The sequence below is a fragment of the Diabrotica virgifera genome, chromosome 2, assembly GCF_917563875.1.
Source record: "Diabrotica virgifera virgifera chromosome 2, PGI_DIABVI_V3a".
Taxonomy (NCBI): domain Eukaryota; kingdom Metazoa; phylum Arthropoda; class Insecta; order Coleoptera; family Chrysomelidae; genus Diabrotica; species Diabrotica virgifera.
The window spans coordinates 130,763,771-130,778,347 of NC_065444.1; the positions used below are offsets into that span (position 1 = coordinate 130,763,771).

At 32.0% G+C, this 14,577-nt stretch overlaps 1 protein-coding gene across 1 annotated transcript in view; it reads left to right on the plus strand.

The window, feature by feature from the left end:
* LOC114327520 (rotatin) overlaps positions 1-7,142 on the plus strand; it is a 247,415-nt gene extending 240,273 nt beyond the window's left edge. Inside the window, exon 28 of the mRNA XM_050643983.1 lies at positions 6,791-7,142. Coding sequence (XP_050499940.1) covers positions 6,791-7,059 — 269 coding nt within the window. The 3' untranslated portion in view covers positions 7,060-7,142. The remainder of the gene's footprint in view (positions 1-6,790) is intronic.
* Positions 7,143-14,577: the final 7,435 nt, after the last annotated feature.

The window sequence follows — 14,577 nt, forward strand, 5'->3', positions numbered from 1 at the left end:
TCCGTAAATTTTATGCGATTACGTCACCTATCTTAATTATATTTTTATTTTTTCGATGGATTGATGTTACCAGATAGATTGTGGTTTCTTATTTTTCTGTGTTAATAGCAATTCCTTAGTCTACACATTCTGAGAATTTCATTATTATTTGTTATATAAGTCCATGTGATTTTTAAATGTGATTATCACATAGGGCTTTTCATTCACAGTCATTTGTTTCGAGCTTTTGTCATATGTTGTATAATCTGTGTATAATATTAATATACACGGATTATACGACATATGACAGAAACTCGAAACAAATGACAATCGATGAAAAGCCCTATTTTGAATGCTTCAGTCTATTCGTTGTCGTAATTTTATAGTCCACGTTTTCAGTCATATAACATTAGTTAGTACATGTAAATATGCTGTAAGAAATAAATATGTATCTTGTGTTTAAGTCCAGAGCTGAATTACATAGTAACCAAATATTCTATTTACATGGGATTAAGCCACAAATGATTGTAATAAAAATTACATTTTACATTTGTTTTTTTTCTCAATTTCCAATCCGGAAATCGTTTTCAAACAATTATTATAAATAGAAAGGATTTTAACCTTTAGATGTTTATTAATTGGTGCTTTGTAGAATCTAATTTGTCAGTTGACTTATTTGGCCTAGAACTAGTAGGAAATCTCATTTAAATACATACATACAATATCAAATGTAAACATGCCACAAGAAAACATTTTTTTCCACGTTACTATTGAGTGTTGTTACTTATTTTTCCATTTTGTTTAGGGTATTCCAACCTAGTTTTGATTTTACTTTTTCTCGCCTAGTTTATAGCCGATAATCTTCTCTTATTGATGCTATTTAGTTTTTTGTCAACCCGTTTTCGTCACGGATGATGTTATCTCTTCGTTCTTCTACGATGGCTTTTTCTGGTGATCGCTCAATTACTGTTCTTTTTGACCCATAATTTCTTTTGGTTTGTCATTCTGTTCTCTTTCCTGTTTTTGATATTACTGAGTTACTCCGTTGACGAAAGTTTATCGTACCTTAAAAAAGCCTTTATTTCTTGCCTCTTCTAGCTTACATATCAGTAATCCTAACAACGAATATAAATAAAACCAAATACATGGTGATATCAAAAAACCCTGTTGACAACATACATCTGACATTGGATAGTAAACCGCTAGAGAGGGTGTAGCGGTTACGCTACTAATTAAATTATTTCAACTAAAATTGGATTAATAATACCCCTCCGTGATACGAACATGATCGAATTAGAACGTATTTTTACCAGAAGAGGGCTTTTGGCCCCACGTTGGGCGCCAATGTAACAAAAAAGATAACTTCTGTTGGAGTATGTGTAAAGTGATGAGAATTAGAAAGATAAGCCAACAGAAGTAGAAAAAGAAAAAGAAATTAAGCTAATGTAGCTAAAAATGAAGGGGGCTTCTGCGTTGGGAAGTAGATGTTAGAAAATACTTCTTTTGCAGTAGTATTAGTAGAGGAGGATGCAAAGATAAAGAAAGGAGTGGGATGAACTGATAATAGAAGTATGAATAGATATACAAAAGCAAACTGAATGGAGTTAGGCTAGCTAGATATGCAAGTGAGCGACAACTTGACACTCAAGGATGGATACGGCCAATTTGCATGCCTGTCAAAGACGGTAGCTCAAAATAGATAGTGATGATGACTAGAAAAGGAAATACTAAAATAAGAATAATGCACTGAAAATGAATAAAGATCAATAATTGCTAAAGAAGAACAAATTGAATAAAACAAACAAATCATGGGCGCCAGGAAATGATCTTAGATCACTTTCCCATGTATCATACACTGCTGCCAAAACTATATTAAATCAGTAAATGTGAACATAGAGGAATAATAATAATAAATGATATACCAAATAAACAAAATTTATTAAAAATAACTACTTCGCTTTTCACAATCTCTGAGTTACACACAATGAATAGTAAGTGACTCTAACATGACCAAAGTTATAGTTTAACATGTGATATCCAAGATAACAACAATAATGTTACCTGTTACAAAATTAAATACCTCTTACTTACCTATAGGGTACAACTCACATGACCAAATGATTATAGTACGCTTGCTACGTACAACTAAATTAAAAACCGACAAATATGAATAATAATATAAATAAGCCGGCACAAGCCTGACTAAGAGAAATACAATACAATGAATTAAGCAAAGTTAAATATGCAAATGAACGTTAAAAAATTGAAGTTCAGATCAGTACCTATACAAACGACTTAAAATGACCGAATAAATGAAGTAAAGCGAATAGACAACAAAATATCTGGGAAACAAGCAATTAATATTACAAACTAAATTTATATAATGAAATGAAATCGACCAAATTAACAACAAAATACAACAATACCTTTTTGGCAGATACGCCGAGCTCAACGTACAGTACCGCAGGATTATACGGAAGTTTGGGATCTTATTAAACTTATATGTATTTTAAAAAAACCAATAAATACAAGCTAAATCTTAAAAAAATAATCATTAAACATAGTGAATCCAAATTATTGTCTGTGATATTAACCATAATAGTTACTCAAGTCACAAAACTAATTGTTCCCAAACAAATCCATTCATCGAAAAACTCCAAGAAATGTTCGATGCTGTATTCCAGAAAATGAGTACCAGGATGGTGCCAAACCGTGCCTCCTGTAGGTCCAGGTGGAAAACGAAAATGGAGCTGGAACGCTCCAGAAGCGTGCTCGTCAAGTTACGTATTCCCATATAACTTGGCTCGTGGCTGTGGGTAAAGTCGGTGGGATAAAATGGCGGGTTGATTTCCAACTAATTTATGAAGACGTGTTTTATTCAACGTCTAAGTTTAATATTAAAGTGAAAAGTTACCACCAATTGTTGTCTGGAGTAAGGAGACATGTGTGTAACACAACTCCTCTTGGAACCTGAATAAAAAATCACCCGCCATTTGGAAGAAAGATGTAACCATTTTGTGAAGTCGTAGCCCCTTTGACCATCTAGAGAAGCCCTATTACAGCCACCGCCAAGTCATTTGGGAATATGTCACTTGGGGAGCAAGCTTCTGGAGCGTTCCAGCTCCATTTTCGTTTTCCACCTGAACCTACAGGAGGCACGGTTTGGCACCATCCTGGTGCTCATTTATTGGAATACAGCATCGAACTTTTCTTGGAGTTTTTCGATGAATGGATTTGTTTGGGAACAATCAGTTTTGTGACTTGAGTAACTATTATGATTAATATCACAGACAATTATTTGGATTCACTAGGTTTAATGATTATTTTTTTGAAGATATAGCTTGTATTTATTGGTTTTTTTATTATACATATAAGTTTAGTAAGTTCCCAAACTTACGTATAATCCTGCGGTACTGTACGTTGAGCTCTTCGTATCTGCCAAAAAGGGATTGTTGTATTTTGTTGTTAATTTGGTCGATTTCATTTAATTATGTAAATTTAGTTTGTAATATTAATTGCTTGTTTCCCAGATATTTTGTTGTCTATTCGCTTTACTTCATTTATTCGGTCATTATAAGTTGTTTGTATTGATCTTAACTTCAATTTAGTTAACGTTCATTTGCATATTTAACTTTGCTTAATTCATTGTATTGTATTTCTCTTAGTCAGGCTTGTGCCTGCTTATTTATATTATTATTCATATTTGTCGGTTTTTAATTTAGTTGTAAGTAGCAAGTGTACTATAATCATTTGGTAAAGGTAGTCTCATGTGAGTTGTACCCTATAGGTAAGTAAGAGGTATTTAATTTTGTAACAGGTAACATTATTGTTGTTATCTTGGATATCACATGATAAACTATAACTTTTGTCATGTTAGAGTCACATACTATTTCATTGTGTGTAAATCAGAGATTGTGAAAATCTAAGTAGTTATTTTTAATAAATTTTGTTTATTTGGTATATCATTTATTATTATTATTCCTCTATGTTCTCATTTACTGATTTAATATAGTTTTGGCAGCAGTGTAAGACACCTGGGAAAGTGATCTAAGATCATTTCCTGGCGCCCATGATTTGTTTGTTTTATTCAATTTGTTCTTTTTTAGCAATTATTGATCTTTATTCATTTTCAGTGCATTATTCTTATTTTAGTATTTCCTTTTCTAGTCATCATCACTATCTATTTTGAGCTACCGTCTTTGACAGGCATGCAAATTGGCCGTACTCATCCTTGAGTGTCAAGTTGTCGCTCACTTGCATATCTAGCTATCCTAACTCCATTCAGTTTGCCTTTGTCTATCTATTCATACTTCTATTATCAGTTCATCCCACTCGTTTCTTTATCTTTGCATCTCCTCTACTAATACTACTGCAAAAGAAGTATTTTCTAACATCTATTTCCCAACGCAGAAGCCCCCTTCACTTTTAGCTACATTAGCTTAATTTATTTTTCTTTTTCTACTTCTGTTGGAGCTTATCTTTCTAATTCTCAATCACTTTACACATACTCCAACAGAAGTTATCTTTTTTGTTACAAGGGTCGACAAGTATAAATACCTCGGAGCAATTTTTATAAACTCACAGTTAGATCAAGATGAGGAGATAAATGTCAGAATAGAAATAGCTCGAAAAGGATTTATAAAATACAAGTCAATCTTTATAAATAAGAAATTGAGTATGGCCATCAGATTAAGGTACTTCGAGTGTTATATTTGGTCGCAACTACTATAGGGGGTAGAAGCTTGGACTTAAAAAGCCCAATAAAAAAATTGTAGGCATTCGAAATGTGGCTATATAGGCGTATTCTCAAAATTCCGTGGACTGCAAAAGTCTCAAACGAAGAAGTGTTAACACGAATTAGACATGGCAGAAAGCTTATGAACACAATTAAAATAAGAAAAACATCATATCTGGGCCACATACTTCGAAACGATAAATACTCTCTGGTACACGTCATCATGCAAGGAAGAGTAGAGGTGAAAATAGGCTTGGGAAGAAAAAAAATCTTGGAGGAGGAATATCAGAGATTGTACTAACCTCAGTGTCGAACAGATATTTCACGTTACAAAAGATAGAGAAGCGTTTAAAGAAGTGATGGCCAACCTTCGTTAGAAGACGGCACTAGAAGAAGATCAGTAATCCCCTTCCGCTATACATTTTTGATATAATTCTTTCATATCCGTGTATCTGTTCCCTTTAGTAATTTCGACTTCCTTAGAATTTTCTCTTTTAAAAGTTCATTTGAGAATTTAACAATTATCGGCTTTTTTCTTGTATTATTTATCTTTCTGTTGTGCCACGTGGTCTCTTAATTTGGGGGTTTTCTTACTTTGTTTTTTTCAGTTCCAAGCTCGAAGGCATCTAATTTTTCATTTATTTGTTTCATAGTTCCATTGATTTTTGTTAAAACATATATGTATATGGGTCATTCCATTTCAAATCACTCGAATTTTGGAGCAAAAAAAATTTTGGACCTCCGATTTGCCTGAAAATTGGTTTATAGCTTCTGCGGGACGTAAAAATAAGATATTTAAGGTCAAAAAATCTTCTTCTTCTTTTTTTCTCAAAATGTTATTTTATGCGATTTTACAGTGATTTGGTGTTTATTTATACAAATTTGCTTTTTCTATCGTAAAGTATCAATGGAAAACATAATATTTTAATAGAAGGGGCTCAAAAATGTCATTATATGGCATTATAACAAGTTACTTTGATTCAAAACAAGCTTTTGATTAAATTTTATAGTGTAGAAAACGTTAAAATACCGTTTTTTACATTTTTCTCCATTCCCAAAAAACATCATAATCGATTTGGCTGAAAATTTGCCCACAGATAGACAAAACATAGGACTTTAAGTGGTGAGAAGGATTTGAATTATATTACAATACCAAAAAAGTTACATGCAATATTATAGTCAAAAATATAGGCGTCTACTGTAAGTACAATTAACTCGAAAATATCGACCTCACGACAAAAATTGTTAAAAAGAAATTGTAATAATTGTAAATACGATTTATTTGGAACAATTTCAGTTCCTACCATTTTTGTCGAAAAGTTAAAAATGGCGGAGATATTGAGCAAAAAAGGTTCTCCTTTAAAACCAAGATGGCGGCTAACGTAACGGAGGAATTCATTCGTGATTTTAAATTTAGGCTACTATTAACTCCCCTAAAGATCAGAAAAATAAAATTTTGGGCAGCTCGGCATTCAAGGTCAAATGCTATCCCGACTGGACTAATATATACTTTTGAGTCTGATATTACTGCATGTAACTTTTTTGGTATTGAAATATAATTTAAATCCTTCTAACCACTTAAAGTCCTATCTTTTGGCTATCTGTGGGCAAATTTTCAGCCAAATCGATGATAATGTATTTTGGGAATGGAGGAAAATGTAAAAAACGGTATTTTAACGTTTTTTACACTATAAAATTTGATCAAAAACTTGTTTTGATTCAAAATAACTTGTTATAATGCCATATAATGACATTTTTGAGTTCTTTCTATTAAAATATTATGTTTTTCATTGATACTTTACGACAGAAAATGCAAATTTGTTTAAATACACACCAAATCACTGTAAAATCGCATAAAATAACATTTTGAGAAAAAAAGAAGAAGAAGATTTTTTGACTTTAAATATCTTATTTTTACGTCCCGCAGAAGCTATATACCAATTTTCAGACAAATCGGAGATCCAAAATTTTTTGCCTGAGTGATTTGACATGGAATGTACCATATCCATACCGCTCATTTGTTGGTACTTTTTGCTATTTTTTACCTTTGATATTTAACCTAACCTTTTATTTTAGCTGATTTTCTTAACATTGTCCAATCGAAACTTACTACAGGATCAGATGAAGAAAAGAATATCATAGTCGTCATAATTTGGGCTTTAGCTGCCAATAGCCAAAAAGCGAAAATCGTATTGAAATCCATACATTTAGATGATAAACTTCAGAATGTGTTAAAACATTGTCAGTTACTTAAAAGCAAAGAATCTTGTCTAAGTACTGAAGATGTAGATCGCATGCAGTATGTTTTACAAATGTTAAGAGATACTAACGATAAGATAAAGTGATATTATTGTATTAGGCTTTAATTGAAGTTTTTATATTTATTATATTTTTAGATTGCATTTTAATAAATTATATTTTAATTATAGTAGTACTATTCCTCTTATATATTCGTCTATAGTAGTACAGCAAGTATGTTTCAATGTGTACAAAAATCTGCATAGGAAATTCGGCTTCAGTAAAAACCGTTGGCACAAGCACCTTCTGATTTAACAGAAATTACACTTTCAACTCTATACAAAGTAGTGATGAAAAAATAAAAGCCATATGACTACAAATTTTCAAGATCTGTAGATGCTTTACTTATAATACTATTGAAAACAATATCATACGATTGCTACAAAAGCAATGAAATACTTACAATAGAAACAATAAGAAAGAAATTGTAAACAACCGGTCGGAATATGAACTGCTGTGAAAACACTCTTCAAAATTGGACAAAGAGAATAGGCTTTAAATTTAAAACAATAAATAAACGTCAAGCAGTTATGGAAAGCTAAAGAATAATTGTTCTGAAGCTATTTCCTTGTGGCATTTTTATAATTAAGTATTTTCGATGGGAAATAAGCCACAATTTTACCAAAAAAAATATAATAACATTCCTTATATATTATATTCCTTTTATTTTATAAAAAATAAAAGGAATATAATAACACTTTCCTCGATGTTTTAGTCCCAAAAAAGGATACTGGATATGAAACTCAAGTGTATAGGAAACCAACACAAACCAACAGATATCTCAATTACAAATCAAATCACAACATCAACGTTAAAAAGGGAATCATTAAATCCTTATATGATAGAGCCAAAATTACTTGTTCTAACGAAAATTCATTTTTAGAAGAAAAACATTTGTTAACATCTGTTTTATTAAAAAATGATTATCCTTTATCGTTTATAAATAAGGAATTGTCAAAATTGGATCGAATGGAACAGAACAACGTAGAACGGGATCCTATAAAATCCACAAGAAATAATACGAGGAAAATATTAATACCATATATAAAAGGACTATCCGAGAAACTTAAAACAATAGGAAATAAATTCAACATTTCAGCAACATTCAAAACAACAAACACATTGAGATCTATTCTATCTAAAACTAAACCTAACAATGAACAAGAAAGAACAAAGAATTGTATTTATAAAATACCTTGTGAATGCGAACAATTTTATTTAGGTGAAACATCAAGACCATTAGACGTTAGAATAAGTGAACATCAATCTTATATTAAAAATAGAGAATTTGATAGATCTCAAATATGTCAACAGGCATGGGATAATGAACATGAGTTCAGTGGAGAGATTCAAGTATAGTCCTAAAAGAAACATAGTAAAAAGAGAAAAATCAAAGAAGCGGCTCTAATTATGCTAAATGAAAACAATTGTGTCGCAAATTCCTCGGTAGAATGTAGTAGGATGTGGTTACCCATACTAAAAGAGGAAGTCAATAGAAAGAAAATACCACGATTAGTAAGTCATTAACACATAGTATTATTTATATAATATCTATGTATTATTAATATTATTTATAATTTAAAATAGCATATATACATTAAGGTCAGAATTTTGTATTAGTTTTGAGAGTAAACTAAATGTAAGCCCAAATACTTACGATGTCGGGATAGTATCACGAGGTTTTTTCCTGGTTTTCCCTCGTGATTTACTATGGAATCTCTAGCGCGAGAATTTTACTGCCATCGTTGCATTTGGTTGTCTTTTTAAAGACAGATCACATGCTATGATTTTTTGTGGCGGATATTCTTGAGTTGGGGTTGATTTCATGTAATCGAATGAACTATCTTTTAGCAAAGTCGTCCCAGGAACGCAACTCATCAATATTCTACTTTATCTACTTTAAAATGTATAATACATGCCTGAATTGCCGATATAAATGCGTCAGATTAAATAAATTATTAGAAGAATTTTTTACTAAGCAACAACATTTTTGTTTATTTAGTATTATTTTGTATTTTGACAACGACACCCGACTTGGGCGTCGAAACGTTAATAAATTCATTTTTTTTTGTAAAATTGTGGCTTATTTCCCATCGAAAATACTTAACTAAAGAATAGTCACCGACATAATATTATATACCTAGAACAAATTACTGAATATAGGCAAGAAAGTAGACGAATTTACTGTTTAGATGAAACTTGGAAAGATACCCACGATACAGTTAAGAAAGGATAGACAGACATATAAAAAATGCCTGCAAATAAGGAATCGCTGCTAATTATTGTATATTGCGGAGGAAGTGAGGGATGGGTTCCAAATGTTTAAAAGTATGTAAGAAAGAAAGAGAGAGATAATAGAGGATTATAACGTTGACTACCACAAGAGTATGGTAGCTGATATTTTTGAAGATTGGCTTGAAAACTCACTAATCCCAAACTAGGAACCAAATAGCCTAATAGTGCTTGAAAATGCTTCCTATCATTTCGAGCTATCAGCTCACTAAGAGACCACATACATCTTTGATAAATACATCTTCAGAGAAACTGCAAATCTTTTTAATGGAAATGATTTGTATTTCAAAGATTTTCATACAAAAAAAAACAACTTAAGTTCTATACACGAAGCAATTTAACAAATCATATGCCCTAGGCCCTAGAGAGTATTACCGAAAAGTATGGACACACTATATTGAGAACCCTCCTATTTTTGTGTTTTCAATCGTATAGATATCGAAAAAAGAAGTATCTTATATTACCAAAGAAGACTGGCAGAAAAGTATCGCCAAAGTGATCAAAGTTGGGAAATTTTGTAAGAAGATTGGGTACTTCCACATAAATGGTGGAAATAAATTTATTATTGAATTGAACGATAATAGTGACGCAGAAAATACGGTGGAAGGGAAAAATGAATATGTGTATCAGTATTTTAATTGTGTTATGCAATTAATATTCCGACTAATTACAAGCGTAGTAATGAAAAACCCTCGGTTTAAAAAATATTTTTAGGTTTTGTAGTTTTAAAATAAAAAGAGCAGTAAAATGCTTGCATTTTTGCTGAGTTTGAAAAAATTCGAACTGTATACTTAAATTAATTTTAAAATTTGGTCATTTTTGATGACTCGTATTTCCTAAACCTGTTAGCCGATTTAAGCGATTTCTTTAACATGTTATAGCCTAATTCTTTAACAATACCACTGTAATAATATTGTTGCTAAACAGTTAAATTTTCATTGTATACCGGGTGTACCAATCAAACTGTTTTTTTCTCAAAGTTTGCATCACCCTGTGGAATATTCTAGCATATATAAAATACTGAAATGAAAACCCAACTATAGCCTCAGGTTTTCTTAACATTCTGTTTTTTGATTCATTCGTTTATATTGGATAATAAAAAAGTTAGGTACTTTAACAACTGGCCATGTACGTCATCAGTACAGGGTGTTTTCTAAATAAGTGCGACAAACTTTAAGGGGTAATTTTACATGAGAAAATAATGACAATATGCTTTATAATCATATGTCCGCAAACGCTTCGTTTTCGAGATACGGGATGTTGAATTTTTTCTTACAAACTGATGATTTATTTTTTGCTTTAAAAAGAGTTGAGATATGCAAATGAAATTTGGTAGGTTTTAAGAGATAGTTATTACGGATTTTTTGACATAAAATTAAGAATTTAATATTCACCATTGGCGCGCATATGGGTAATATGACCGATCATATTACCCGTATGTACGCCAATGGTGAATACTAAATTCTTAATTTTATATAAAAAAAAATCCGCAATAACTATCTCTTAAAACCTACAAAATTTCATTTGCATATCTCAACTGGTTTTAAAGCAATAAATAAATCGTCAGTTTGTAAGAAAAAATTATTTTTTCATGCAGAATTAAACCTTAACGTTTGTCGCACTTATTTAGAAACACCATGTATTGATCAAGAACATGTCTAGTTGTTAAAGTACCTAACTTTTTTATTATCGAACATAAACGAATGAATCAAAACACAGAAGGTTAAGAAAACCTGAGGCTATAGTTGGGTTTTAATTTCAGTATTTTATAAATGCTAAAATATTCCACAGGGTGATGCGAACTTTGAGAAAAAACACAGTTTGATTGGTACACCCGGTATACAGGGTGGTTCATCTTATTCGCCTCGGTCTCTGTACGGAAAACCACTTGATATTTTAAAAAAAATTTCTTCACAAAAAAAATATACACGGCCTTTAATACTATAATCTAAAAATAATGTGAATTATACAGGGTGCTCCAAAAAAGAGTGGCGTATCAAAGTTATATTTTTTCTTAAGGAATGATGATGACATTATTGAATTGACCTTAAAAAATAAGCTGTACTTTCATAAAGGTTCCCTATACCTAAATACAGGGTGTTTTGATTTATTTCGATTTTTATAAAAATGTAAGGTTTTAGAAAAAAATAAATATCTACGAATCTAAGAAGCAGTAACAAATTCTTTCTTGGATCTTAATAACAGACTATTTAGCATACTTAAACAGATGCTTATTGCAACAAAATTTCTTACAGGGTGGTCAAAATATGAGATTGTTATTAACAAATTCAAGCTGTAATAACTTACTTATTTTAAATGGAACACCCTGTATATTACTAGTCTATCGCGTAGAAAATTTACTTAGCTTTCAATTTGTATTAGGGTTTCCTATACCTATCTTTTTACAGGGTGGTCAAAATATTAGATTGTTCTATTAACAAATTCAAGCTGTAATAACTTACTTACTTTAAATGGAACACCCTGTATCTTACTAGTCTATCGCGTATAAAATTTACTTAGCTTTCAATTTTTATTAGGGTTTCCTATACCTATCTCCCTTCATTTTTTAAATATTTAAAGATTTCCTAATTTGTAAGCTTTAAAAATTAGAATTAAGTACCTATGTCGTGGTTATGTCCAACACATCACCAACACCGGCAATATACTTAAATATCTTCTTTATTAATAAAATTCACATTTTTATCATTTAATCACACACTGTGTTCTTATTTTAAATGACATACTCGATATTCTATTCTTTATAATGGAAGATATTTAAAATATCTTCAATTCCATGTAAACATTCTCAATACACATGTTATTCTGTAAATATAAATTCCCATGTTATTCTGTAAGTACCCATTTTTACATATTTTTGTACAATAGGCTCGTTTTCGTCAAAGTAACCATTGCATTTAATTGTTTGTAATTGCGATTCAAAGATTCAAACAAAAATCTCTTCCAGAATACGGCATCTAATGTATGGTATGCAGTTTAATATAAACATATTATTCAGTGTCACATGTAGGCCAAAATCAAGTAAAATAATACAACACTCTGTGTGATTACATGATAACAATGAAAATTGTATTAATGACAGTATCTTGTCTAAGTATATTGCCGGTGTTGGTGATGTGTTGTACATAAACAGGACATAAGTACTCAATTCTAATTTTTAAAGCTTACAAATTAGGAAATCTTTAAATATTTAAAAAATGAAGGGAGATAGGTATAGGAAACCCTAATAAGAATTGAAAGCTAAGTAAATTTTATACGCGATAGACTTGTAAGATACAGGGTGTTCCATTTAAAATAAGTAAGTTATTACAGCTTGAATTTGTTAATAGAACAATCTAATATTTTGACCACCCTGTAAAAAGATAGGTATAGGAAACCCTAACACAAATTGAAAGTTAAGTAAATTTTCTACGCGATAGACTAGTAATATACAGGGTGTTCCATTTAAAATAAGTAAGTTATTACAGCTTGAATTTGTTAATAGAACAATCTCATATTTTGACCACCCTGTAAGAAATTTTGTTGCAATAAGCATCTGTTTAAGTATGCTAAATAGTCTGTTATTAAGATCCAAGAAAGAATTTGTTACTGCTTCTTAGATTCGTAGATATTAATTTTTTTCTAAAACTTTACATTTTTATAAAAATCGAAATAAATCAAAACACCCTGTATTTAGGTATAGGGAACCCTTATGAAAGTATAGCTTATTTTTTAAGGTCAATTACAACAAACAACTTGTGACACTGCTTATTCCATCTGCACTCTCCCATTTAAAAGTGATGACGCCATTTCGCCGACACAAGGAGTCCCACTGAAGCCAATAGACCCCTTCACTGCTTACCCATATTTGGCTAATCTTCTACTATTGTGGCCTAGCTCTGTTGTCCAGCCACTCACGGACTATCTTTAGATCTGTATCTTTCTTCTGCTCAGCCTGGAAGTTTCATTTTTGATGAATTCTGCTTTTTGGTATTCATCTTTAGATAGATGGCCCCATCACTTCTTTAGATTTTCCAACAGTAGAATGGAGAGTCCAACTGATGGTTGTTGGCACGTTTTCTTCTACTTTGGTCACTCTTATAACTGGCTCGCTTATTCCAAACACTTGGCTCTTTTTGAAGGTGATCTTGTCATTAGGATTGGCCACTCTTACTGGAGCTGTGTTCTTCTCCCCATCTACCAAACATCTAGCCACAATAATATCCTCATGACCCTGCTCTTGATTCTAATAATACAGTTTTCCATATCCACCAGATTTATCAATTTGTGCGACCAAGATATTTTGCTGTTAGGAGAAATCTTCGTGTCTTTTGCAACTAACATCCTTAGTTTATTTGGCTGATTTCTAGAAGAGAAAACTATAATTTTTTCATTGTCGACAACTAAGGTCCTGTTTCTGACATCTACAATAAACCCATGTTTGGACATGATGTCGACGTCCAGGATGAACTCATCTACGATGTCAATTATTAGGACCACTACTTCTATCTCGACGTGTCCCAATGCGAGTTTTCCGCATTTCTCCCCATAAACAGTTATGTTTTCGCCGATCGCTGTCTCCAGTATAGGTTTCGATATTGCCCTTATAATGGACAAGTCCAGGGAACGTGTATTAATAACTGATCTGGATGCCCCAGTATCGATGGTAAATTTGCATATTGTGGCCATTGAGAAGTCCATCGGCAACTAAACTGTCGCTACTTCATCTTATTGTGGATATTGAGAATCTAGGACTGCGTTGCTGTTGTGGAGATTGCCTGGCGGGCGATTTTCTGTCCTCTGATTTTGTACGTTGTCTGCAATCACGTTGAAAGTGGCCTATAAACCCACAATTGTAACACTTTGGGCGTTCTTGACGTTTTTGTTTAAAAGAATCAGCTATTGGCCCAAGATATTTTTCGAATTTGGCGGCCAACACCTGAGGCTGCGTAATTAGATCGCCTTCTATCACTTCGGTAACACCTCTTACTTGATGGACTTTGCGTTGATGACGGAACACATTCTTCCCCGCATCATACTCAAATGCTGCAACAATACCGTTCTTCAATATTTGGTAGCGCCCTTCTCCTAGTCGTAATTTCTGCTGAACCTCTACATAGCGCGCAAGCCATCTAGGAAGTATTGGATGGTGAATTGGTGCAGAAACTCTTCTGGGGCTTCGGACCAAGCCAGTCGTGCCATCTTTTCTACTTCCACTCCATATTCTTAGAAAGATATGTGAAAGTCTTAATTATTCTGTTGACAGAAGAACACTT